Genomic DNA, 27,810 nt, shown 5'->3' with positions numbered 1-27,810 from the left:
TTTGCCACCCCCTCCCCTCCTCACCCTCGGACAGGCTTGCGCTCTCGGCTCCCGAGAAGCGGCCATAAACAAAGACACGTGTCCTCCCTCTCCTCTCCCCTCCCTGGGCGCGGGGCGGAGTTTGCGCGCTTCTTCCGGCAACAAAGAGCCACCAGCTGGCCCGGATAAATACAGACGCGGCCGGAGCCCGGGCAGAGAAGCGATCCGAGGGGCCTGATCGTCGTCAAGGGGGTAGAGGGGAAGCGCGGCGTCCTAAAACCACGAAGCCGTCCAGCTCAGGAGGCATCTCCGGGTTTCCTTTTGGCTACCGAGCATCCTTCTGCTTTGGAGGCAGCCCAAGGCTCTCTCTCTCTTGCGCCTTTTATTTTATTTTATTTTATTTAACCGGCGGGTTAAATAAACCCCCCAACACACCACTGTTTCGGTTGCCCGCAATGCCTTTTCTGGGGCAGGACTGGCGATCGCCGGGCCAGAACTGGGTGAAGACGGCGGATGGCTGGACCAGGTTCCTGGACGGGAAGGAGCACGGCGGCTGCGACAACGAGAGGAACAGGTGAGATGCGCCATGGGGAGGAGGGGAGGTTGCGAAAGGTCCCCAAAGGCTTTAAGGTAGGTAGCCTCGGAGTGGGAGCCGTGGAGGTTGCAGGGGGGGGACACTTGGGGCAGGAGCCATTGAGCAAGGGGGTTGAAGCGGATCTTGGATCGGAGGCTTAGATATATATAAATATATATGTGCTTTTGCAAAAAAAAATATATATTTGCAAAAATAAAATAAAATAAAATAAAATAATAAAATAAAATAAAATAAAATAATAATAATAATAAAAAAATAGCAACCGTGCCACCAGGAACAATGCAGGATGCTTTTGTCCCGAGCGCACGTCTGTTTGCGCCCAGGTCTGCTATTATGCCTTTTGTTTTTTTGTTCCTGGCTTGTGGCGTCATCGCGGGCAGGAGATCTTGCCAGCTGAATTTAGCGAAATAACCAGCAGGGGAAGGGCGAACCAACCAGCTTTGCTGTGCCCCGCACAAAACATTTGTTGGGCTTCATCCCTACCGTAGTTGATCACATTTTACCTTTGGCTTCAAGATGCCAGTCCCAACTGGCCTCCTCTTAACCTGGTATAGGTTAGCAAGATATTTGGGGGGCTATAATAACAACCACCATCCCCTTCCGCCCCCCCCCCCGGGGCCCAGAGGTTTCTTTTATGGATTGGAAATTGTGAGAACTGTAACTTCTCTGCAGCTGGTTCACAATAGGAGATAGGATAAGATAGGATAGGACAGGACAGGACAGGACAGGATAGGATTCTTTATTGGCCAAGTGTGATTGGACACACAAGGAATTTGTCTTGGTGCATACGCTCTCGGAGTACATAAAAGAAAAGATACATGCGTCAAGAATCATAAGGTACAACACTTAATGATAGTCATAGGGAAACAGTCAATATAAATCTTAAGGATACCAGCAACAAGGTTACAGTCATACAGTCATAAGTGGGAGGAGATGGGTGATAAGATGATGTAAAATGCTTAAGGTGATGCGAGCTTCTAGTAGTTGAATCTCCAGATTCAATGATTCTGTAATGTTCCTAACCTTTAACTCAGTTTGTATTGCTGCTTTACTTATGTATCCGCTTGAGAACAAGTCAATATTTGGAGAATGAGAGCAGTAATGAAGTAAGAAAGGAAATAACGGGGCGGTCAGACTATCTGAAGCTTAGGGAGGTCTCTAAAATTCCTTTGTAGACTGGGAAACATCAGATTATGCATCTAATTCTAAGTTTTCATGGACTTCAATCATGGTCATCAATTCCAGTGTTTCTCCTGTATTCTCCAAGCTTCAGATGCCCTTGACCATGTGGCTGTTTAATTAGCCATGCTACAATTGAAAGTCATTCTTGAAAGTCATGGTGCCCACAATGTGCTGTCAAATATCAGATAATGCCTATCGGGCAAAAGAAGTTAAAATGTGTCCGCCTTCCTGTCACTTCCTGTCCCCTTCCATTGCTCTTATAACACCTCTCTAAAATTGAGTGGTGCCATGTAAGTCTGATCCTCCTGATTGATGGGTCTGAAGTTTAAGACCCATTACCAGCAAGAAAAACATGGACTGAGCCATCTCTATTGCATGACAGTGCTATCGCAAGGAGTGTAAATTTGGCATTCCACTCATGAGTTCCTGGGAAACCAGTGTGCTGTGAAGACATGTGCAATGTTCTCTTTGTTGTTATAAGTGAGCTCCACCCCTTAAAAACATGACTCTCTCCCTCGTGGAAGGGCAGTCTGCCAGCGTGCTTGAGAGGCGTCATCTTCAGCTACAACTCCCATAATCAGTTGCAGGTAGTGGGAACTGTAGTCCCAGACTACCTAAAAGGGATCATGTTTAACCGGTGAGGATCTCCCAAAGACTGAGTTCCCAAAAGATGATTGGGCTGGAAAATGAAAAGTTATCAGCATGTGGTTTAAAGATGAGGCACTGGTTGGTTCCATTAGTAAGACAGTTGAAAGATTCAGTGGGCAACAGAAATAATCTGGGAGGAAAAAGGTGCTTTTTTAAAGGTCAACTGGACTTTGTTTTCCCTTGAAGATGTTTTGCTTCTCATCCAAGAAGATTCTTCAGTTCTCTTCAGTTCACTTCTCTAGAACTGAAGAAGCTTCTTGGATGAGAAGTAAAACGTCTTCAAGGGAAAACAAAGTCCAGTTGTCCTTTAAAAAAGCACCTTTGGGATAACCCCAACCTAGATAACTGAGAATCGCCACAAACAAGAGCCACAACCAAAACAACAGTCAGATAAAAGAAATTTGAGACTGGGGCAAAAATGTAAGTTGAGAAAACGTCTCAGAGATGACCGTCCCTAGTTCTCTTGAAGATAAAGGGAGAGAGGAGGAAGTTGTAGAGCTGCAAGATTCTGCTATGGTAACTTTATAATAAAAGTAGCATGAGCATGCGTAACTCCGGTGTCCTAGTCTGGTCTACTTTAAAAGGCTGACAGAGTCAGCAGAACTACAGATCTCATCCTCCACATCTAGATCTCATCTAGCTGTGGATGATGCTGGTTGTAGGCCGATAAATCATGGGCAGTTGTAGGCTAGGAAAGGTTGTAGAACACTATTTCTCAACCTTGGCCACTTTTAAGACGTGTGGACTTCAACTCCCAGAATTCTCCAGCCAGCCATACTGGCTGGGGAATTCTGGGAGTTGAAGTCCACACCTCATGAAGTGGCCGAAGTTGAGAAACATTGCTATCGCATGCGAATAATAATAATAACAATATACCAATAATCTGGTTTGTAGTCCAGTTTGGGCAAAGTATTTTGGATTTAAACAGATGTTGGACCAAATCCTCACTTAGCTTTTCACTAAATCCTTCTGAGCACAGTACAGTTTGTTTCAGAGTTAGCAGGCATACAACTGAACTGCCAAACACTTAGCTTACATCTTCGAAACAAAGTTCATTAAATGTGATGACGTTGACTTCTTTACACAATAAATAAGTTGTCTGCAAGAGGCAGAAACCAGGCTGCCGAATGAAACTTTATTGTGGTCAGTTTTTCAAGGCTTCATTTATGCGTCTCCTGGTTCTTATTTTCCAGGAAAATGCCAGTTTAAATAAACTCCGGGTTAGCTTTGCATCATAATCAGCGGGTGGCTATTGTGGTGAAATATCCATCTATATATATAAAAAAGAAACAGAACGTCCCCAATAGTTGAATTTTTGCTTAGTTGTGTTATCTGTTTAGTTACAAGCAATTGATCCTGACAGTTAAGTGGTTTCAGGGCTCCCTTATTGAAAAGTTGAACTAAACAAAATGGCCTGAATCTATTTTTAAACTCTTGAGAGCTCTGTTGCTTTAATATGTTTAGTTAACAAAAGTCTCTGTTGGGTATTATGGCAGGTCATTCTGGTTTGTTTTGCTTGGCATATGACCCAGCGTTGGCCAGTTAAACAGTAATCTCTGTTTGGGAATTAAAACACTCCTCTGCATAACGACAATAAAATTATTAAGCACTGACCAATCTAGCTCCAGGATTCTTTGTGACCTGCGGTGACTGTTGCATCGCAAAGAAAGATTTTGCATCTGCGTCGGTCCAATAAAATGAAAACCAGAAGAAAACAAAGCTTTCATAGAGGACTAGTTACTTTCCCCAGAGTTTTTCCTGTTTGTTTTGCTTTGATGCAGAGATCTTCAGAACAAAATGAAAAATGAGACGGAGTGACTTTGTGTGGGTTTACCGAGTGGAATCGACAAAGTTCTTTTGAAGGATTAGCCCCAAACATTTTTGTTTGGGAATGGTAATTTTATAAACGTTGCATTGTTTTGCCGCCACCACTTCAGAAGAAGCAGAATGCTTTCAAACCGAAACAGCAAAATGAATTGCAACTTTTTTGAGGTTAGGGCTTGTGGCTAAATATAACAGTCCCTGAGAACATTTATTGGTAAGATAAAGGTAAAGGTTCCCCTCGCACATATGTGCTAGTTGTTCCCGACTCTAGGGGGCGGTGCTCATCTCCGTTTCAAAGCCGAAGAGCCAGCGCTGTCTGAAGACGTCTCCGTGGTCATGTGGCCGGCATGACTAAACACCAAAGGCGCACGGAACGCTGTTACCTTCCCACCAAAGTGGTCCCTATTTTTCTACTTGCATTTTTTACATGCTTTCAAACTGCTAGGTTGGCAGAAGCTGGGACAAGGAATGGGAGCTCACCCCGTTACATGGCACTAGGGATTCGAACCGCTGAACTGCCGACCTTTAGATCGATAAGCTCAGTGTCTTAGCCACTGAGCCACTGCGTCCCTCATATAAAAATATAAAAAATATAAAAGTCCCTCATATAAAAGTTCTCATTTTTTAAATCAGCATTTGGTCAATACAGCCCTAGATGATATTTTAAATTTATGCATTATCGCTGGTCCATCTGTTTGAAATAATAATTAGAAGGTCAATTCTGAGATTACCAGTTCGCACCAGGGTGGATCTGATTTAAATCAATTTAAATCATGATTTAAATCACTAGTAAAAAGGCCTGATTTAAATCAACTTGATTTAAATAATAATTTTTAAAGAGCAACTGTCATCTCTGTCCTGCAGCGGCTCCTCCTCTGACCTGCTATTGACTCACCGACAGTCGGTGTGGAATTAGATCTGTAGAACAACAGAATATGGTTCATTTCAAGGCTGAGAGCTAATCAGGATTTCGGCTTTCATTAAAGGTAACACTAAGAGGGGTTTTCCAATGCAGCAATCAGTCCCAATATTGCAGAATATACACCCTCATGCTACAGAACTAAACTCCATTTCATGCTGAATAAACTAAATTGTCAATGTACCTTAAATAGAAAACTATCTTTAGATAGATTTTTACTCCAAAAGCATTTTATTAAAATACATTTGATAAAAAAAAAAAAAAACCGATTTAAATTTTTTTTAAAATCTGATTTTTTATTTTTTTTAAAAAATCATCAATTTTTATCCATCCTGGTTTGCACTTTTTATTATGCCCTTCAGTTTGCTGCTTCTGCTGGTTAAACCAGTATTGCAAATAATAAAAATAAAAAATGGATAACTGATCTGATCTCACGGAAAGCACTTTTGTGTGATTAACCCAGCTAGTGTTGGTTTATATGAGCGATCCTACTGTGGAATAAATACTATATGAAATTATCTTACGTATTCAGGCTGTGTCAGAGTCTTTTCTAGCAGGCACACTAACTTAGTTGATTTTAATCCAATCATATGTCAAGGCAGCCTATTTTCCTTTCTTCCTAATCTGAATAAGCTCCGGAGGGTTGACAGAATTCTGAGGATTTTCAGCAGCTAGCATAAAACATCTGTCTATAAATGTTCCAGCTCGAGATTTTGGAGCAAGATGCCCTGAGTAAGGTTTTTTTTCTTTCCAATTTTGAGCACACTTATCATTGTCAAGCAAGACAATATACAGGAATTGGGTTGTTGCCTGTCTGCAAAAATCTAGTCAATTACAACATGGAAAGAAAGAGTTGCAGAAAATACCATCCAGTGGTAGACCAGTTGTTTGTAGGCTAGAGATAAGTAGTAGCTTTGTTGTTCCTATCAGAATAACAGAATAACAGAGTTGGAAGATACCTTGGAGGTCAACTAGTCCAACCCCCTACTCAAGCAGGAGACCATATACAATTCCGGACAAATGGCTGTCCAGTCTCTTCTTAAAAGCCTCCAATGATGGAGCACCCACAACTTCTGGAGGCATGTTATTCCACTGATTAATTGTTCTCACAGTTAGGAAATATCTTCTTAGTTCAAGGTTGCTTCTCTCCTTGATTAGTTTCCATCCATTGCTCTTTGTCCTGCTTTCAGGTGCTTTGGAAAATAGCTTCTTCTCTTCTCTTCTCTTCTCTTCTCTTCTCTTCTCTTCTCTTCTCTTCTCTTCTCTTCTCTTCTCTTCTCTTCTCTTCTCTTCTTTTCTCTTAATATTGGAACACTGCCATCATGTCACCCCAGTCCTTCTTTTCACTAGATTAGACACATCCAATTCCTGCAACTGTTTTTCCATACCTTTTAGCCTCCTAATCATCTTTGTTGCTCTTTTCTGCACTCTTTCCAGAGTCTCAACATCTTTTTTAGAACATGGTGACCAAAACTGGATGCAGTATTTTAAGTGTGGTCTTTCATTACTTGCTTGCTCAGGGAATTCAGAAAATAGTTGGTGAGAGTACAATAGATGAACAGCAAGATTAGAGTCCTTGTGTAAATGTATTCATTAACACCTTCCCAGTGATGATGGCTTCTGACTTTCACCTAGAGTTTCTGAAATTCATCAGTGCTAGTGACATATCTAAATGGTCTTTTTAAGATGTTCCAGAGCCCATCACATGATGTTGAGCAATACAGTACTGTTGAATCATCTGAGCAGGTGATATGTCCTGGTAACATGCCCAGTAAACAAAGATATAGTTTCAGCTGAAAATAAGGAGTAAGTCGGTTCCTGGGGGGAGGTGTGATGCCTTCTTAGATAATATCTAGACCAGTGTTTCTCAACCTTGGGAACTTTAAAAAGTGTGGACTTCAACTTCCAGAATCCCCAAGCCAACATGGCTAGCTGGGGAATTCTGGGAGTTGAAATCCATACATCTTAAAAATTCGGAAGGTTGAAAACACTGATTTAGACAGTGTTGTTCTTCCTGATTTCAAGTTACAGCTGCTCCTGTTCATGATTTTTCATTGCTGCATCATCAGTTACTATCAGGTATTATATGGACAAGTAAATTTGTGTAGATACATCAGAATATTCCTGGATATTGTATATTCTCTAAGCACTTGTTGATGTCCTTTCTGAAAATTATGGATTTTTGGATTGGCTGTATACAAAATGCCAACAGAAATTCACTCCCACCTCCACATCAATAGCATGAAATATTTGCATGAAATACTTCATGCATGAAATAGCATGAAAGAATATTTCATGATTTGATGATATAGTTCATTTCTTTAACAGTTAACTGAGGCAGAGGACTGGAAATCAATTAAATTTGATTGGGGATTATCAAGATAGTCATGGGTGGAATAAAGGTCATAGAAATGAATTTGACAATTGAATATTGGTGGTGGGTCAGGGAGAGACAAATATTCTTGCCTTGGGATATCATTACTATTGAAGAATTCACTGCTATTTATACACACTTTACCTTCTAAGTGATTATAATGAGCATAATAATATGCAGGTAGTCCTTGAGTTATAACCATTCATTTAGTGACCAATCACAGTTACGTTGGCACTGAAAAAGGTGACTTATGACTGATTTTCACACTTATGACTGTTGCAGCATCCCCATGGTCACATGATGAAAATTCATGGCACTGGCAACTGACATGTATTTATCACAGTCCCACTGTCCTAGGGTCATGTGATCCACCACTTGTGACCTTCCCAGCTGACTTCCAACAAGCAAGTCAATGAGTAAAGCCAGAATTGCTTAACAGCTGAATGATTCACTTAATAATTGCAATAATTGGCTTAACAATTGTGGTAAAAAGGTCGTAAAATGGGGTGCAACTCACTTTCTTGCTTAGCAATGGACATTTTGGTTTCAATTGTGGTTGCAACTCATTTCTTATGAAGACTTAGATATTGTAATCGATAAATTAAATAGATTAAATATGACTGAAGGATGATTATGGGGTGTAGGGCAGTGATGGCTAAACTTTTTGCTGTCGTGTGCCAAAAGTAGGAGCATGGGGGGTTTGTGCGCGTGCATGCCCACACCCATAATTCAATGTGCCCCGCCTCCCACACATGTGTGTGTGACCCCCCTGTGCTTCCCCCGCTTTTGGCATGCGATGGCCCAGTGGGCCTGGTAGGCCTGTTTCTTGCCCTCCCCAGGCTTCAGAGGCTTTCCTAGGGGCCTGGGGAGGGCGAAAACTGCCTTCCCCACCTCCCCGGAGGCCCTCTGGAGGCTGGGAACAGCCCCTTTCCTGACTTCTGGTGGGCCAGAAAGGGCTGAAAATCAGGTGGCCGGCACGCGCATGCGTGCTGGAGCTGAGCTAAGGCAATCCTTGTGTGCCCACAGATACGGCTCTGCGTGCTACCTGTGGCACACATACCATAGGTTCGCCATCACGGGTGTAGAGGGACAAAAGCTAAAAGCCTCCCATCTCTAAAACTTGGGAAATTGGCACCTCGTTTCAGACAGATTTGCTTGCTGAAATTAAAGCTAAAGCACCACATTTCACATTTCCCCTTTTGCAATTGGAAGGAAGTTTGTTGTTAGTATGCAAAGAGAAAATGAGAAAAGCCCGTGTTACCGGACTGTATGCCTGTGCAATACATTCAATTTTGAATTTATATTGCTATGTCAATATACAGAAACTCTGAGCAAGAATCTTTCCTGGGTTTTTGAATCAGATTTTGAAGTTTCATATATCAACACAAATATTAACTTTAATAATTAATTTAATATTTCTGTCCCAAGCTTTGTCTTTGGCACCTCGGATCGTTGCTGAAAAGAAGCTAGGCTTAGTTTTCTAGAAAACATCTCTCTTCTTGCATTCTCTTCCCCTTTCCTTTCATGAAGCAACGGCCTAAAGACTTTTGGGGAATTTGAGAAGAATGATGTTCAGTTCCCATCTGTTAAATATAAACATGAGTCATGTGTTCTGTTCGTCTACACAAGGGAAGACCATCGAATGACTAAGTTTACTGTACCGTGCACGTCAAACCACTTCTTATTCTTGGTCTTGGCTTTAGACAACCAAGAATGAGATTGAATACAAATCCATAAATTGACCAGGAGGTTCAACAACAGAGATGCCTGTGAATGATTGTGAATAGGATCTTGTTGCCGATGTATGCAGGAACATGATATCTTTGTGTAGCTCAAGCGACGGGTGAGCTATTTGTTTTCTTTTAGGGAAGCAGTTAAAAAAAAAAACAATGATAACAGCTTTGTCACTAGAGAGATAAAACAGGGCTGCAGTTTAAATAAAAACACTTGCTACAGAAGGCTAAACAATTATAAATAGAATTTTTGCAAAGTTAGCCTGACGTAAAATATAGTTTTATTTCATTTAGCCCTGAAATACTGTAAAAGTCACCCCAGGAGTGTTCGATGTGCACAATCCTGCATTTTGTGATGATTTTTGCAATCCCAGAGGTTTCACATAGTCCTTGACTTACAATCAAGGGTGAAATGCTCTTGGTTCGGACCGGATCAGCCAATCCGGTAGCGATGGCGGTGGGTGGTTCGGAGAACTGGTAGCAAAAATCCCTGCCCCCCTCTTGCCCAGCTGAGCCGCGCAATCATCAGAGGCTTTTTTTTTAATTTTTGAAAGCATTTTTTCTACAACCTCTTTGGCCGAAAAAATGCTTTTAAAAGTTAAAAAAAAAAAGCTTCTGATGATCGCGTGGTTCAGCTGAGATCATCAGAGGCTTTAAAAAAAAAAAAAGAAAGCCTCTGCCGATCAGGCAACTCAGCCGGGATCGTCAGAGGCTTTTAAAAATGGTTTTAAAAGAAAAAAAAAAAGTTGGCCATGCCCACTCAGTCATATTACCCACCCCCCACCAAGCCCACACAGAACTGGTAGTAACAAATTTTACATTTCACTACTGCTTACAATTGTTTGTTTAGTGACCATTCGAAGTTACAGTGGCATTGGGGGGAAAAAAGTGACTTATGACCTTTTTTTCCCCACATTTATGATGGTTGCAGCATCCCCTTGGTCACCTGACCCAAATTCAGAAGCTTGGCAACTGGCATGCATTTATGACGGTTTGCAGCATCCTGGAGGCCATGCGATAACCTTTTGTGACCTTCTGACAAGCAAAGTCAATGAGGAAGCCAGATTCACTTACAAACCATGTTAAGCAAGCTAACTTAAGCAAGTGCAATAATTCGCTTAAGAACCGTGGCAGGAAAGATCATAAAATGGGGCAAAAGTCACTTAACAACTGTCTTGCTTAGTAATGGGAATTTTGGGCTCTCTTGTGGTTGTAAATCGAGGACTGCCTGTAATCAGTTTGTACTCCCATGATTTGCACAAACTGGACTGATCCTCTGTCTTTGCCTCTGTACTTCTGAGTAGAAAGGCGCAGTTGAAAGTAGAAGTCTAAATCAAATGTAATTTCCTGGATCTTCATTCTTCCTGGATGTGTAGACAGCTTTAGTTTCACATTGCTTTCCCCAGTCATCCTTCTTGCAATCTCCTGCTTGCAACGGAGTATTTTTAGACCTTTGAAAAAGTCTGAATTGCAATTAGTAAATATATGAGCCATGAGTGTAACTGTGCCTGAAGGTATCAGCAATATATCTTAGATGTGACACAAGCAGGAAGTTGTGACATCAAATGAGCAAGAAGTGGTTAGTGGGAAGGCAAGGTTATTACCCAAAGGTCATGAGTCTTGTGGTGCAACTGCTATTTAATGACTGTTATGATTACAGAAAGCATTTGGGGGTTTTTTTTGGTTGAGAAAATGGCAGCTGGATCTTGTATCAAGAAGCATCCTTCTCTAGGCGAGGCATTTTCAGGAACTGCTTTATGGTTCAACTTATTTATAACTCTAGATAATTCTTTTAACTTTCTTTTCCTTCCTGACTGCAACAGAATGGTGTTGATGCATAAACCAGGGCTCAGAGTACATGGACTTTGTATTTCTACCTACTTGCAAAAGAAATGGTCGAATCTCTTATAAGTTTGAATATATTGCATGGGCTGCCCTTGATCTGGTTGCCATAATGTCACTGTGATATTGAGACAAAGGTTGGGGAACCTCTCTGGGGTCCCCTATAAGGATTTTCCTCTCTCCCCCAATAGGCCACAAGGGTACTTGGCAGGGGTGGGCTGCTACGGGTTAGCCCGGGTTCGGGAGAACCTGTAGCTAACGTTATGGCCGGTTTGGAGAATCTCCAAATCCCACCCCTGGCTGGCCCCACCTGCCCTGCTCCTCCCATCCTGCACCTCCCCTCCCAGGCGTCTCCACGTGGCCCATTTTGGATGTGCAGGGCGCTCACGGAGGCTCGGAGAAGGGGGAAAACGGGCCTCCTGGAAGTTCTGGAGGGCCTCCGGAGCCCGGGGGAGGCAGTTTTTGCCCTCCCAGAGGCTCAAGGAAAGCCTCCAGAGCCTGGGGAAGGTGAAAATGCCCCCCCCATTGTGGTGCAGGAGGCCGACTAGGCCACGCCCACCATGGCCATGCGCACCCAGCAAGCAGGCAGAGAACCGGTTGCTGAAATTTTTGAAGCCCACCCCTGGTAGTTGGGTATCTCCCATGCATTTGATCCAGGGGTGGTATTCACTTACCTTTGCTACCAGTTCGTAAATGTGAGCGTGTGTGCCTCCTCCACGCATGCACGGGTGGGCGGAGGCTCCCGCTACCGGCGCTACTGTGTCACGTGATCCGGATAGAACCAGCTGAATTTCACCACTGATTTGATCACTACTGTGGTGATGTTAGAAGAATGGTGTAACTAGACAAGATTATGGGGTTTACATGAACTTTCAGTTCTGCCAATTACTAACTCTGTTCACACAATACATTTAACTATGTCAATTAGACCTGGGGTCTACATTTGTAGTTTGAACCAAGGTTAGTTACTAATGGCTTATTGTCTTGTATAAACTCAACCCACTGGGTTAATTTTTGGTTCAGTGTAATGAATAGATGCAGAACTGTTATTTCAGGAGACCAGTCACTGAGTCAGGTCATGGGACGACCAAATCAGTGATATCTATTCTGGGTGATACTGGCTCATACCAGATGATAACACCTACCACAACATGGCTGACTCTGGGGGGAAAAAAAGGCAAATCAGGGTTAGTATTTGGAGACCGGTAGGAAATTCCAGGATTAGATGAGAAATTGAAAAAAAACAAAAAACAAGAAAAGTTTCAAGGAAAGAAAAGGGAAGAGGAAGAGAAGGGACACATAATTGTTGAGGAAGAAACTCCTTTGCTTAAGGGAAGGAAGATAGAACCGATAAAAGTTGTGTTAAGGAAAAACCTGAAAGACCAGAGATCATAAACAAGAAGGAATGATCTAAACAAATCCTTCTTAATCTTCTTTGCATGATAAAGTGGGACTGTAAAGATAAAACCGAACTGTAAAATGCATTTCAGATTAATGTAGCATATATGTAAACAACTCTTTAAAATAAATCTTAGAACCAACCTTTATTTGGCTTTTTCCAGATGTATTGTAATTCAAGCCCTATTACCTTCAGCCTACACACCCCTAGAGGGTATCAGATTGATGAAGAGACTAAAAACTGCTGGCATGCAATAAAGGAATTGAAATAATAATTTAAAAATGCCCTTTGATTTCAATAGGATCTTAGCTGTGAATGCCTTTGATTCAGTCTTGCCTGGACAGGTCCTTGCAGATTTCTTGATAACATTTTCAGTTGTGGTCGGCAGTAGCATTCTTTATAGGAGTCAGAGAGAATGAATGACCCAAACTTACCCAGTTGGCTTCATATCCAAGGTGGGATTATCTTCCTGTTTCTAGTCTAGTGCCTTAAATTACTACACCAAACCACAGCCTAAGAACACTGAATATAGAGTAGATCCAGACCTATAGTTTGATCTGGAACAGATCTGGAACAGAAGAACAATCAGAAGAATGGGATCCCAGCTACCTTGGACATGAATTTTTTAGAGGAAAGAAGCCATCATTGAGGAAAGTTTGTAGTTGTGGGGTGTCCATTTGAAGAGTGAGGCAATTCTGCAAGGCTGGCATCATCTACCCACCACTGTTTTCTGACTCCATGATTATTAATTATGGAGGGCCTGGTGGCTCAGCAGACTGATAGCATTGTGATTAACACCAGCTGTCTGCAATTACTGTAAGTTCAAATCTCACCAGGCTCAAGGTTGACTCAGCCTTCCATCCTGTCTAAGGTAGGTAAATTGAGGACCCAGTTTGTGGGGGCAATAAGCTGACTTTGTATAAATATACAAAAGTATGAAGGCTATTGCTGAGCACATTGTAAGCCGCCCTGAGTCTCCGGAGAAGGGCGGCATATAAATCAAATTTAAAAAAAAATAAAAAATTAATGGTTCCCAACTAACCTTCCTGTGGGTTAGCAACTATTTCTAGGAAAAATAATTCCCTCTGGTCTTTTAGAAGAGGCTGCCATCCAGTGCAGTTTTGGGACATACTGTACGTCAACATAATTCTTTATGTTTCTACTCCAACTCCTTTTTAGGAAACGGTAGAGGAGTCTTAATGAAGACAAATGTGTAAGAGATTCAAAATCTTTTCCCCTTTTCTTGTGTCATTTCCAGTTACTGCTGGAAAGAAGAATTCAACAAGGAGAACATCTTCCACAACCTGAACTGCGATGTGGCTGCAAAAAAACGAAAGAAGGACCAGCTGAACAATAAGACCAGGATTCAGTGTAAGTCAGACATGACCTATAGAAACACATCAGAATATCAAATTAACGAGAGACAACTTTAATTGGAGGGGGAACTGAGAAAAGAACATATTTCTCCCACCATGAAATGGTGTTTTTTTTTTGCAACTCTTCCAGAAGTTTCTGGAGAGATTTTGCACTCGGATTTTGACCTTAACCAGAGAACTTGGATTCATTGCAATGTGAAGATGGATGACTTGGATTTGAAACTTTGCTCTGTGTGTAATGCCTTTGCACTGACCTTGTCGTCATTTGTATTTGGCAGAGATGTCCCCTCTCTTTCCCACCAGTGAACTGAACTCAACTTTTTACAACCCTGAATGTTTGAACTGGAGTTTTTATACCCCTGTTTTTGTTTCTTAAAAACAGGGGTATCCATAGCTGGGGGGGGGGGAGAGGGAAGGATGGTGTTCGTAAAAATCCAGATGGGACTGAAGCAGTGGGAAATTTTTTTAATACTGGTTCTGTAGGCGTGGCTTGGTGGGCGTTGCAGGGGAAGGATACTACAAAATCTCCATTCCCATCCCATTGCAGGGGAAGGATACTGCAAAATCCCCATTCCCTCCCCACTCCTGGGGGAAGGATATTGCAAAATCCCCATTCCCACCCCACTCTGGCGCCAGCCAGAGGTGGTATTTGCTGGTTCTCCGAACTACTCAAAATTTTCACTACCAGTTCTCCGAACTGCTCAAAATTTCTGCTACAGGTTCTCCAGAACCTGTCAGAACCTGCTGGATTTCACCCCTGGGCCGAAGGGCTAGCATAATTTCTGAGTACAAAGTATTAATGCCTGTATGAGTTTAAATAGAATGTATTTTTTGTTTGGACAGATTTTCACCAAGAAAAATGGATTTATGTACACAAGGGAAGCACCAAAGAAGTGAGTACCTGTCATTATTTTAAACAAATAATAATTTTGCTTGAATAATAAATTTCCCATCTCTTCTGTCATTGTTTCCATCAAATGCAGTTAATAACATGGACTCCATTACTTTAACAATGTTGTAATATGGGTATATTTTACTAAAAGTGCTGGTTTTTGACTGGCTGGCTGAGTAATTCTGGGAGTTGAAATCCTCAGATCTTAAAGTTGCCAAGGTTGGACATCCTTGTTTTAGATCAGGGGTGTCAAACTAGTGATGTCACATTGTCGTCACGTGACGTATCGCGACTTCCCCCCCTTGTCTAAACCAGGGGGTGGGCATGGCCAGCGCGTGATGCATCCGGCCTACAGGCCACCAATTTGACACCCCTGTTTTAGACCAATGTTTCCCATTTTAGCAACTTTAAGATGCGAGGACTTCAACTCCCAGAATTCTCCTACAGCTTAGGGAATTCTGGGAGTTGAAGTCCCACATCTTAAAGTTGCTGAGAATTTAGAAACATTGCTTCAGAATGTACTCATTCAAATTAGAACTGAGAAAGAGCAGACGTACTTCATCTAAGGGCTTGGAAGAATAAATCTTTGGTGATCTTAAAAGCTCTCCAGATCATGATTGCTCAAAATTGATGGTATATTTCCCTTTAGTGCTGAGGCGGGAAAGACATATCATAAGTATAGCAAACACGTTTTAAAAATGATCTCCCATGAGCCCAAGAAAATGGAAAATCTTGGTCTTGTCCATTTGCTTAATTTGGACTCATCCACTTTCCCTCATGATCCCTTTTATGGGCATTTGACTATGTAATATAAAATAAAACGAAAGCATCATTTCTGCAGCATGACAGTTCTAAGTCCCGCAAAGAAAGGATGCGCCATGAAGGCCAGCAGATCCAGGCCAAGAAATCTCCAGTAGAAAGATAGATTCTTCCCCTATGATTGCTGCCTTGGAAACCCCTCTTAGTGTTAGCTTTAATGAAAGCCGAGATCCTGGTGACCTCTCAGCCTTGAAATCAACCATACTCAGTTGTTCTACAGATCTAATTCCAGACCATCAACCCTTTTTGGTTCTAATCAGAATAGAAAGAAATCACTCATGTAATTCATTCTCTACTTTAGCGCCATGGCTATTGCACCCTGGGAGAAGCTTTCAATAGACTGGATTTCTCTAATGCTATTCTGGATTCCAGAAGGTTCAACTATGTTGTTCGGGTGAGTGTCAAAGCTTAGTTTATTCAATTGAAGCAGTTCATTCAGATGTGGTTGTTTTTGTCTTCAGGAGAGCCACAGATTAGAGTAAAATTAAATTAAATACACTGATAAAGAATAAGTAAACTATAGCTTTTAAGATGAGGTAGTTATAAAATGTGTATGCAGATCTGATACAAGTGTCATCCTTCCCTCTGTCTTTCTCAGTCTATCATCCATCCATCCATCCAGCCATCCATCCATCCATCCATCCATCTAATTTCCATTTATTTTATGACCTAGGATCAATGGTGGGTTTCAAAATTTTTTTACTACCGGTTCGGTGGGCGTGGCTTGGTGGGCATGGCATGGGAAGATACTGTAAAATCTCCATTCCCACCCCACTCCAGGGGAAGGATACTGTAAAATCTCCATTCCCTCCCCAATCCAGGGGAAGGTTACTGCAAAATCCCCATTTCCTCCCGATTAGCTGGGACTCAGGAGGCAGAGAATAGATGGGGGCAGGGCCAGTCAGAATTTTTACTACCGGTTCTCCAAACTACTCAAACTTTCTGCTACTGGTTCTCCAGAACTGGTCAGAACCTCTGGAACCCACCTCTGCCTGGGATAGCCGTTTATAACAACTCTACTGTCCCTGGCAGTAGAGATGGACTTGTCCCTGGGTGAGATCACACAGCTTGCTTTAGCAGGTCAATTACAGCTGCATTTTAGGGCTGCATTCACACAGCGTAATAAGTTTGCTTGGTTGCTTAATTTGTGGTTCAGTACTATATTTTGTCTGGATCTAAATCATTGATTCATTCAACAAGTCAAACATGTTGGGTGAAGCTAGACATGAAAGACGGGCAAGAAGTAGCCTTGAAGGAATTGTTTGCATGTGTGAAGACTTGATTGCAAGCCTTGTGGAGTACAAAAGGCTATTTTCAGTGATCAGTTTAAAACCCAAGAGAATTAGTGGGAGGCTTTATTTTTAAGAACACAAAATATCCAGTCTAACCTCCTGGATTGGTTGGGAATTACAACTTCCACCCTGGATGGGAATTCTGGAGGGGGGAAAATCCCAATAAAATTGGAAGGCAAATTTGGAGGCTAGGGAAGGCTAATTTAAACCTTTTACAAAAAAGACATTTCAAAAGCTACTGATAACTTCTGTTTAATAGCTGAAAGCTCAAGAGCATCTGGGTTTAGTAATACGGTTTATTGAATCACAGAAGTACATACCATCATTTGCTCCAATAAGTCTCTGTTCCAGAATAGTTCCTGGTCCTAAATCCGACCAGCACCTGTTTGCCCCCTTTGACTTGAGTCTCAATTTTAGTTCTGGCCTCTTCTTGTTATGCTCTCCCATGTTTCCATCCCCCCCTCCCTGAATTGAATGTTGTAGGAAAGCCAGCTGGCAGGTCAAAGCTGTTTACACATAACTGTCATCCTGCTTAGTCATTGTTGTCGACTGCTTTAGCTTTTCACTTCTAGGAGAAAGTTGTGGCTGGCAGGTTGCCAGAACCAGTCAAGTCAAGTGCTTCACTCCAGACAAACAAAGAGATGATATACAGCCTTTTGGTCATAGTTCGGGAGCCAGTTATATGTTGTTAGATCAGGAACACCAAACAAAGACTCAGTTGCTTTTCATTTATCAGTCAAAAACAATCCAGGGGCTCTTGTGACTTCTCTCTGAATCGTACACCAACCAGCTAAATAAAATAATTCCTAGCATGTCGATTATAAACTGGTTGAAAGAAGAGGCAGACTGGCACCTTTGTCTCAGAATGAGTCCGTAACTGTTCTAAGCCAGGATTTGTTTAATGATGGCTTATTGAATTCATTGTGAGGTCCACCCAACCTATTGCTAGAAACCCTGGCTGACAGTCTGCAATAAATCCATAACGCCTCCAAAATTCGATTTAGCAAATGTTCAAGCTAGACATATAAAATGTATGTCCGTGTGCAAAAGGCGTTCTTCTTGAATTTAAATAAACCTGAGTTAACTGCTCGTTGCACAAGAACCAACCAAAGGCAGAAAATGTGGTGGTCCTTTATTGAAGTCGTTTCCTGGAGAATCAGCATGGTATATTCTGGCACATCATACCGAATTTTAAATTTTCAGACAAATCAATTAGAAGAGCTACACATTTTATTTTATTTTTAAAACCTGATTTACTACTTTTGTTTTTAAGTAGGCTTGGTAGGAAGAAAAAAGGAAGGGCATAAACATTAGAGGATCGGCCACAACCTGCTTTTCAAATTTCGTGGCAGCTGTTGAAATCACGATTGTTCACTGCAACTATTCATAGGAGGAGGGACCAATTGGTACATGTTTTGTCAAATTTTACTATAGGACAGGGGTCAGCAACCCACGACTCTGGAGCCGCATGTGGCTCTTTCATCCCTCTGCTGCGGCTCCCTGTTGCTGGTCGGCTCCACAATTGATAGGGCGTTCGGTTAGGACAGGTAGAGGAAAAAGGATGCCATACTAGGAAGAGACTCTATGGTGGGGGACCCAGACTTCCGGTCAGCAGAGGAAAAAGGACGCCGTGCTAGGAGGAGACTATGATGGGGGAACCGAACTTCTGGTCGGCTCCAGAATTGAATGGGGGCTTCCGGTTAGGACCTTTGTGGCTCTTTGAGTGTTTAAGGTTGCCAACTCCTGCTGTAGGAGAAGGAATGGCAGAACCTGGAGGTGGAGTCAAATGTGCAATCAGCCTAGAATCTCTACATAGCCACAAACAGACTAAGTCCAACCTGTCTTTAATTCCGTTGATCCTTATCTTTCAGTTGAGTAGATTCTTGTGCATAAGCACGTTTAGTAATAAATCAGTTTAATTGGAACTTCATGTGTGGTCCTGATCTTTTTGTGCCTCACACTTGCCTAGTTTCAAAAGCACCTCATGCTGTAATTAATACATCTTGAAACCAAGCCCTTCCAAATTGCTTCATGCAGCCAAGATGGAATGGCAGGGTGTGTAAATCCAAAGCTTTGTTCCATTTTCAATATGCTAATTTGTGGTAGATCATTTTTTGGAATGATAGTCAGACAGGGTAACTTCAGGATGGCTGCAAGAGTGGAGGGGATGACTGCTATAGATAATCTAACTATTAAGCTCTATTTGGCCACCCAAAAACATAACTAGAAAGCAAATACATGAAACGGTTGGTTATCCACGGAGGGAGGACATATAGGGGTAAATGATGACACGTAGCATGACGAGGTCATCCAGATTCTGCAGTTTACATCCTTCTCATGATTTTATGTCATGGTTTTAAGATATCGTGAAGAGCCTTGATAGTACAGTGGTTTAGTGCACCCTGTCATTAACACAGCTGCCTGCAATTTCTGCTGGTTCGAATCTCTCCAAGGCTCAAGGTTGACTCAGCCTTCCATCCTTTCTAAGGTAGGTGAAATGAGGACCCAGTTTGTGGGGGCAATAAGCTGACTTTGTATAAAATATACAAAAGAACGAAGGCTATTGCTTAACGCATTGTAAGCCGCCCTGAGTCTCTGGAGAAGGGCGGCATATAAATCAAATTTAAAAAATAATAATAAAAAAAAAATATTGTGATGCAGGAATGCAATTTATTTATTTATTTATTTATTTATTTATTTATTTATTCATTCATTTATTTATTTATTTATTTATTTATTTATTTATTTATTTATTTATTGGTTCGATTTATATGCCGCCCTTCTCCGGAGACTCAGGGTGGCTTACAATGCGTTAAGCAATAGCCTTCATACTTTTGTATATACCTGCTTAGTAGGGCTTTCGCCCCCCCCCCCCAAGCGGTGTTCTTTTTTATACAAAGTCAGTTTATTGCCCCCACAATCCGGGTCCTCATTTTACCTACCTTGAAAGGATGGAAGACTGAGTCAACTTGGAGCCTGGTGAGATTCGAACTTGCAGTATTCATCATTTAGGGATGATGTCACAAAGTGCACTCCAGGGTTATTACGATGTCATAATGTGGTTTCTCCTGGATTCAGGGAGAGGATATTTCCTAGTTTGCCTTTCAGTGAGTGAGTGTTTGTAAAATGACTCTCTCTGCCTGAAATGGCTCAAAATAGCTTACAGAGCATTTAAACCACCATATCCAAGACAGAGACCTACGGCAGCTATTTTGTCCTTTAACATGTATGTTCTGCCTTCATCCAAAAATGGGGCTTTCTTCCACCTTTCCTGGAGCATGGCACTCAACATGTTCTTGAGTTGTGCGTGCTCTTGTCTTAGACCGTGCCCAGTTTAGATATAAATGAGTAGAAATCAAAGGTGAAATCCAGCAGGTTCTAACAGGTTCAGGAGAACCGGTAGTGGAAATTATGAGTAGTTCGGAGAACTGGCAAATACCACCTCTGGCTGGCCCCAGAGTGGGGTGGGAATGGAGATTATACAATATCCTTCCCCCAGGAGGGAAGGGAATGGAGATTTTGCAGTATCCTTCCCCCAGGAGGGGTGGTAATAGAGATTTTGCAATATCCTTCCCCTGCCACGCCCTCCAAGCCACGCCCACAGAACCTGTAGGGGAAAAAATTGGATTTCACCCCTGGTAGAAATGTATATGAAAAAGCATTCTTGGTCAGGACTGTGATTTCCTGTGGGGCTTCGAAAGCACACAGTTGTGAGTGTGAGCGTTTGATTTTATTTTTGTCAAGTCCCTGGTGATTCATAAAGATTAAATTGATTAGACGGCATTGGGTGGATTAGCCAATTAGCTGTGACTGTTTTCCCAGCTCCCTGGGTTTATATTATCAGTCATGTGCCTATGGAAGATATTAATAGAACGTCCCATGTGTCTTCCATTGTCATTCAAGAATTGGGCAGAATGACAAACAGGAGTTGACCAGTCATTGATACCACTTTGCTGCCATGTCTACCGTTGAAAGTACAACTGAAAAGCGTATGCACATTTTTTATAACATGAAGGGAGGAGAGGACTTTTGGCTCTCTCTCACTGCCATCATGTAGATTCATGTATATTTCTAAACAGATTAAATGTCAACCATCTGTCTGTCTTTGTCCTCTGTTTTAATGACTCGGCTTGGTTAAGTAAACCTACCAGAAGAAGCCAATAGATCGTAATTATTTTAAATCTTGCATCTGCCTTTTCCCATAATTCTGTCTGGCTTCAATCCTTTTTTTTTTTTTTTGTTAAGTCGAGCAGCAAATAACTAAAACAATTTTTGCTGGGTCACATGAGAAGAAAACCCAGATTAGAAGTGCTCAAAAGGTTGAATGTCTTATTTTTATTCACAGTTGTTGGAGCTGATTGCAAAGTCTCAGCTGACATCACTGAGCGGGATTGCGCAGAAAAACTTTATGAATATCTTGGAGAAAGTTGTGCAAAAAGGTATGGGTATATATAAATAGAAAAAGTGGAATATTGACTTTCCAAAAAACAGGCTGATCTCTAGTACATTAATTTAGCAAATAATCTGGCTGGGTTTAGGTCTTTGATTTTGGACCAGTTCTTGCTAAATTGAGAGGTGGAACTAAATCCTACAAAATGCAATATACAGTAATAATAATTCTTGTCAATATGATGTCCTCCAATCTCCTTCCGGCCTCTATTATACAGTAGTGGCCGAAATTGTGGAAACCATTTGGGAAAAGTGTATTTTCTAAAACTAGCTAATAACATCATTTTTTTTTTTGGAGTAGTACCATACAATTAAATATCAATGGAAAGATAATTTAATCAAGAATGTAATGCAATAACTTTTATGAAGGATTTGCTATTAGAATAGCAGGTGCAGTATAAAGTGCAACACGTAGAAAAGTGAAACACGTAGAAAAAAATGAGATATACAAAAATTATCACCATAGAAAAAACGAGATATACAAACATTATCATGTCAGTTAATCCTTAGTTGGGTAACCTTTAGCATGAATTACGGCCTTACAGCGTCTTCCCATGGAGTGAACCCAGTCTTTTAGTTCTGCAGCTGTTATCATGTGAAACCAAGATTGAATGATTGCTTCCATTAACTGGGTTTTATTGCTGGGTCGCTTCTGACTAACAACTTTCTTTAGTCGACTCCATAGATGTTTCAATTGGGTTAAGGTCTGGGCTATTCCCAGACCATTCCAGCAGTGGAATATGATTATCTTGAAACTCAAAAAACAAAACAAAACAAAAAAAAAATTGGTGTTATTAGCCATCAAACCTCAAAAATACACTTTTTCCAAAAAAAATTTTCCACAATTTTGGCCACTACTGTATATAGCAGCATAACTGGTGGTAATCCAAATGGAAGACACCAGTTAGAGAAGGATGAAAAATGACATGGATGAGTCAAATCGCTTTGCCTTGTTCCTCCCAACCCTGTGTGAATGTCATAGCAGCCTGTCTTTTGCAAGAGTGATAACCGTTATATATGTGTCTCACACTTCAGAGCGGTGACAGGTTTTGAGATAGGAGGAGGTAATGGAGATTCGGTTTATCACTCAAGGCAGAAAGGCCCCAAATAATAATAAAAAAAATAACTTTGTTTAAGGTCTTGTGAAGATCAGCCGCACTGGTCAACTTCAGGGTGGCTCATAGCATTCCCTACATTTCTAATTCTTGTTAAGTCTGTGGGATAATTGCAAGGCAGTTTCAAATTGTTGTGCAAGGACCAAAGGCTACGTAGGATGGAAACCAGGGGTGGGCTTCAAAAAATTTAGCAAGGGTGGTGCCTGGTTATTGGGTGGGCGTGGCCTAGTCGGCCTCCTGCACCATTTATTTATTTATTTATTGGTTCGATTTATATGCCGCGCTTCTCCGGAGACTCAGGGCTGCTTACAATGCGTTAAGCAATAGCCTTCATACTTTTGTATATACCTGCTTAGTAGGGCTTTTGCCCCCGCCCCCCCAAGCCGTGTTCTTTTTTATACAAAGTCAGCTTATTGCCCCCACAATCCGGGTCCTCATTTTACCTACCTTGGAAGGATGGAAGGCTGAGTCAACCTTGAGCCTGGTGAGATTGGAACTCGCAGTAATTGCAGACAGCTGGCAGCTAAGTGCTAATTAACAGCACTTTAGTCTTTAGTCCGCTGCGCCACCATGGCAGGTGGGGGGGCGCGTTTTTGCCCTCCCCGGGCTCCGGAGGCTTTCCTGCAGTCTCTGGTAGGGTGAAAACGGCCTCCCCGGGCTCCAGAGGCCGGAAACAGCCCCGTTTCTGGCCTTCCCGAACTTCCAGTAGGCCCGTTTTTCGCCCTCCTGAAGCCTCTGTGCGTGCCCTGCACTTACCTACATTGAAAATGGGCCACATGGGGACTCCTGGGAAAGGCAGGGCAGGGTGGGCAGGACCAGCCCGGAGTGGGATTTGGGGGTTCTCCAAACTGCACAGAATCTTAATTAGAGGTTCTCCTGAACCCCTGCGAACCCCCAGCAGCCCACGCCTGATGGAAACGCCGAAACATTCCTTTGCATAGCCCTGGAAGCGAAGGGCGAGAAGGAAAACTGAACTTTCTCTGTGGCCCTCCAGAAGAAAATGACTTTTCTTTAGTTTGTTGGCTTCTTTCTTCTTCGCCTGTATCTGACAGTCCCTTTTTCTCTCATTTCCCCCATAAAGTTCTGGAGGATCAACAGAATATCAGACTGATAAAAGAATTGCTGCAGACTTTGTACATGTCACTTTGCACCTTGGTCCAGAGTGTTGGCAAGTCTGTTCTGGTTGGCAACATAAACATGTGGGTCTACCGAATGGAGATGATTCTTTATTGGCAGCAGCAGCTGAACAATATCCAGATCACCAAGGTGAGCAAAGGGACTGACTTTTGGACTAGCTGATCGAAGAGCTGCTATTGGGTTACTTCCTAAAGCTGTATAGATTCAACAATCTATAAGCAGAGTTAAATCTACCTGCAGATCAGTGGTGGGTTCCTCCCGGTTTGGCCCGGTTCTCCCGAGCCAGTAGCGTTGACGATATGACGTCACCGAACTGGTTCACTTAATGATCATTTGTTCGGCATTCATTCAAAGTTACAAGGACACTGAAAGAATGGTAGTTAGAAGTGGCCATTGAAGTTACAGCTACTTTAACTTCTACTGCAGTCACATGATGAAAATTCAGACCTTGGCATCCTGCCCGCATTTACAACTGTAGCATGTACTTTAACTCCCCCGTCTTGCCTATCTTCCCCCCATCTCTTCCCTTTCGGCTGCCCTGCACTCTGTCTCCTACCCATTCCCAGGTGGCAGCACAAGAGAGGGGTGAGTCCTTACCTAATGATGTCACTGTCCTCACTTAACGACTGCAACCAAGACTACCAGAACTGTTGTTGCTTAGCAGTGAGGTCGTGTGATGTTTCACCTAATGACTACTTTGCTTAGCAATGGAAATACCAGACCTGGTTAGGGTTGTTAAGTGAGCTAATACTTGTACCTGGCCTTGGTTAATGTAGAAGGCTAAGCCTGGTTATCAGAGTTATTGAATGGGCACCATTTAAGAAGTCTAAGGCTATAGGCTAGGTGGGGAATTGAAAAAAAGAAAATGTTCTGGAAAGAACAAATAACGGCAAATCTTTTCAATACTACCTGAAGAATCTGCTCTGAGCTTGTTAGCTCCAACTTGAAGGCAACTTTAATACAATAGGTCCGTGATGGCGAACCTATGGCATGTGTGCCACAGCTGGCACGCAGAGCCCTCTGCGGGCATGCGAGCCGTTGGCCAGCTCAGCTCCACCGCGCTTGTGCGCACCTCCCGCCAGCCAGCTGATTTTTGGGATGTGCGGGGGTGGGGTGCATGCGGAAAATGCGCACACATGCACGGGGGGGTCATGCATGCACGGGGGGTCATGTACGCATGCACGGGGGGGTGGAGCACTGGGATGCGACAGGCTTCCATGGCCCATTTTGGGGCCCAGGAGGCAGTTTAGGCCAAAAATCGGGGGCGGGGGGTTGTATGTGCATGCACAGGGGAAGCGTGGGGCGGTTGTACGCGCATACGCAGGGGCGCGTGCATTGCATTATGGGTGCCGGTGCGTGTGCTTTTGGCACATACTGAGAAAAAGTTTAGCCATCACTGCAGTAGGTGAATATTCTTACAAGTTGCATGGAAACCTTGGTATCTTTCCGTGTGGTCACCCATGCTCTTTTTCTCCCTTTTATTTCTCCAGCCTGACTTCAAAGGGTTCACTTTCACAGACCTGCCCTTGTGTTTACAACTAGACATCATGCAACGGCTGTCAGATGGGCGAGACATCGTCAGTCTTGGGCAAGTGACACCAAGTCTTCAGGTGCTCAGTGAAGATCGACTCCTCTGGAAAAAACTTTGCCACTACCACTTCACAGACCGACAGGTAAACGGCAGTGGAAAGTAATATTGTGGAAGCTCCAAAGAAATATAGAGAAAATGAATCGGAATCATCCTTAGTCCACCATCCATTCTTGATTAATCATGAAGCTTATTCAACCAAGGTGGCCTATCACACGTGGACACTAACTTGCCTCGGAGGCTTCTTTTGAGGGCATGTTGTTGTCCACCAAGCAATGATGGCATGCAGCTTATTCTTAAATGTTTCATTTCCTTCATGCCCTTCATTAAGGACCTTTTTTCTAATTCCACATCATTCTTGGAGAAGGAACACCTTGTAGATGCTTCCAGTTATTATTTCTTGTCTTAATTCTTGACCTCTACTCATCCTATGGAGCCGAGGTGGCGCAGTGGTTAGAGTGCAGTACTGTAGGCTACTTCAGCTGACTGCTGGCTGCAGTTCGGCAGTTCAAATCTCACCAGTTCAAGGTTGACTCAGCCTTCCATCCTTCTGAGGTGGGGTAAAATGAGGACCCAGATTATTGGGGGCAATATGCTGACTCTGTAAACCGCTTAGAGAGGGCTGTAAAAGCACTATGAAGCAGTATATAAATCTAAGTTCTATTGCTATCCTGTTCCGACATTTTTAATTTTAAGACTTGTTACATCCACACTTATTGTTTTAAGGCAGCATACATTCCCTCATACATACTTCTTCATGGGTTCTCTTCTTGCAGAATGACCATACCATTAGCCATATCTCCGTGTACTTTTGCAAATCTGTAATTTTGTGGCTTCATCTGTTTTAGATACGCAAGCGGCTAATATTGTCAGATAAAGGGCAGTTGGATTGGAAGAAGATGTACTTCAAGCTTGTGAGATGTTATCCACGGAAAGAGCAATATGGAGATACTTTGCAGCTTTGTAGACATTGCCATATCCTTTCATGGAAGGTAGGTGGCCATTTTGTCTTGTTCCACTGAAATACACTGTAGAGGCGGGGATTTTGTTTTGTCTACGTAATTCATTAATTTTAGCAATCTTGTGGATTTTCAGGCCATTTAAAAAAGATTTAAATTTCATATAATGTTGGGTAGATTAATAAATGCTCTGGTATGCGAAGGCACTATGTTTCTTATCTCGGCTATACATATTCTAAATGTTCCATTAACAAGGGAAACCAGGAGACTGTAAGTTCTAGTGCTGCCTTAGGCAAGAAAGCCAGGTGGGATGTCTTTGGGCCAATCACCAGGAGACTGTGAGTTCTAATCCTGCCTTAGGCATGAAAGCTGGCTGGGAACTTTGTGCCAGTCACTCACTCTCAGCCCAATCCATCTCCCAGGATTGTTATATAAGATTCCCAGAGCTATAACTGCACTCAACAATGAACTAAAGGGCCACCATCAGTGAGCTGTTGGACAGCATTATGTGGTCAGTTGTGTGGATGTTTGGGTGGTTTAGGGGTGGGGAATTTGTGGTGGGTGGGGGGGTGTTTGGGGATTGTTATGTGTGTTGGACCTGGTCTTTGGGTGTTAGGTAAATTTCATTGTATGGGTATACTGTGTATACACGTACAATGACAATAAAGTTATTATTATTATTATTATTATTATTATTATTATTATTATTATTATTATTATTATTGTTGTTGTTGTTGTTGTTGTTGTTGTTGTTGTTGTTGTTGGGAAAATAGGAGGGAGGAGTATGTATATTCGCTGCCTTGAGTTGCTTATAAAGTAATAAAGGGTAAAAAAATCAAATAAAAAGGAGGTGAATTTAAACCAACTTTGCATATCTTAATATGATCGATGAATGAGTTGATGAGCATTTAATGTGCTATTTGTCCTTCTGGTGCTGATAGAACTACCGGATACAACTTTTAAGGATTTTGATGTTCTTGTTTTGTAGGGCACTGATCACCCCTGTACGGCTAACAATCCAGAAAGCTGCTTGACTGCTCTTTCGCCACAAGACTTTATCAACTTGTTCAGATTCTGAATTCCTAAATAATTTCACTCCCTATCGTACTGTTCCGATGGGACACTTTACACGGCTGAGCAGAATGGCTCAGTTTGTATCATAGCTTGTAAATAATACAGCTTGACTGTTCCTGAATCAATGAGGATAAGGGACTTTTCGGAGGCAGAAGTAGCCATAATCTTGTGGCCTTGGAACTCTTGAGAGAATATAGCCTCCTAGTTGGACATATGTAAAAAGGCAAGATTTTTGTAAATATTAAGCTTGGTGAGAATTGGTGTGCAAGCTTTCGGGGACAATCAATTTAGGAAATGGAAAGAAGAGTCACCTTGCAAATATTTCGAATTGTCTTCTGGATTTTCAAAGCCAGAGGAATGACACACTACCCGTTAGGTTAAAACTTGGAACTGTTCCCAACTTTGCTTTTCTATTCGTTTGCAGAAGATATTTATACCTAAAAACTTTTTTTAAAAAGAGATTTACAAGGATATATCCCTTTATTCTTAAAAAAATGAACTGAATCCAGATAAAATAATTTCCCAGTTTCTACCTCTGAAACAGCTTTCCAAATAAACGAGTGTGTGATATGAAGCATCTGTACATCATCTAAAAAGATGTGTTTTTTTAAAAA

General features: G+C 42.1%; 2 protein-coding genes across 4 annotated transcripts in view; one reads left to right on the top strand and one right to left on the bottom strand.

Annotated features, from left to right (window-relative positions):
- FBXO32 (F-box protein 32) lies at nucleotides 1-27,792 on the top strand. Its single transcript, XM_034422258.3, has 9 exons — nucleotides 1-553; nucleotides 13,754-13,866; nucleotides 14,715-14,764; nucleotides 15,884-15,976; nucleotides 21,220-21,313; nucleotides 23,520-23,704; nucleotides 25,066-25,248; nucleotides 26,012-26,155; nucleotides 27,111-27,792. The coding sequence occupies exons 1-9, from the start codon at nucleotides 435-437 to the stop codon at nucleotides 27,198-27,200; spliced, it is 1,071 nt and encodes a 356-aa protein (XP_034278149.1). The 5' UTR covers nucleotides 1-434; the 3' UTR covers nucleotides 27,201-27,792.
- Nucleotides 21,671-27,810, bottom strand: part of NTAQ1 (N-terminal glutamine amidase 1) — a 29,809-nt gene continuing 23,669 nt past the window's right edge. The window contains exon 7 of one of the 3 annotated variants that reach the window (XM_087891386.1): nucleotides 21,671-22,078. Coding sequence is in view for 1 of the 3 variants with exons in the window: in XM_060681852.2 (XP_060537835.1) it covers nucleotides 22,068-22,078 (11 nt within the window). In the remaining 2 variants the exon portion in view is untranslated. The remainder of the gene's footprint in view (nucleotides 22,079-27,810) is intronic. The other 2 variants (XM_060681852.2, XM_060681851.2) reach the window with 2 other exon arrangements.

The sequence above is a fragment of the Pantherophis guttatus genome, chromosome 3, assembly GCF_059756535.1.
Source record: "Pantherophis guttatus breed Tessera chromosome 3, ASM5975653v1, whole genome shotgun sequence".
NCBI classification, from domain to species: Eukaryota; Metazoa; Chordata; class Lepidosauria; order Squamata; family Colubridae; genus Pantherophis; species Pantherophis guttatus.
Note: the sequence above shows the minus strand (reverse complement) of the source record. Positions and strands in the feature narration are given on the sequence as shown.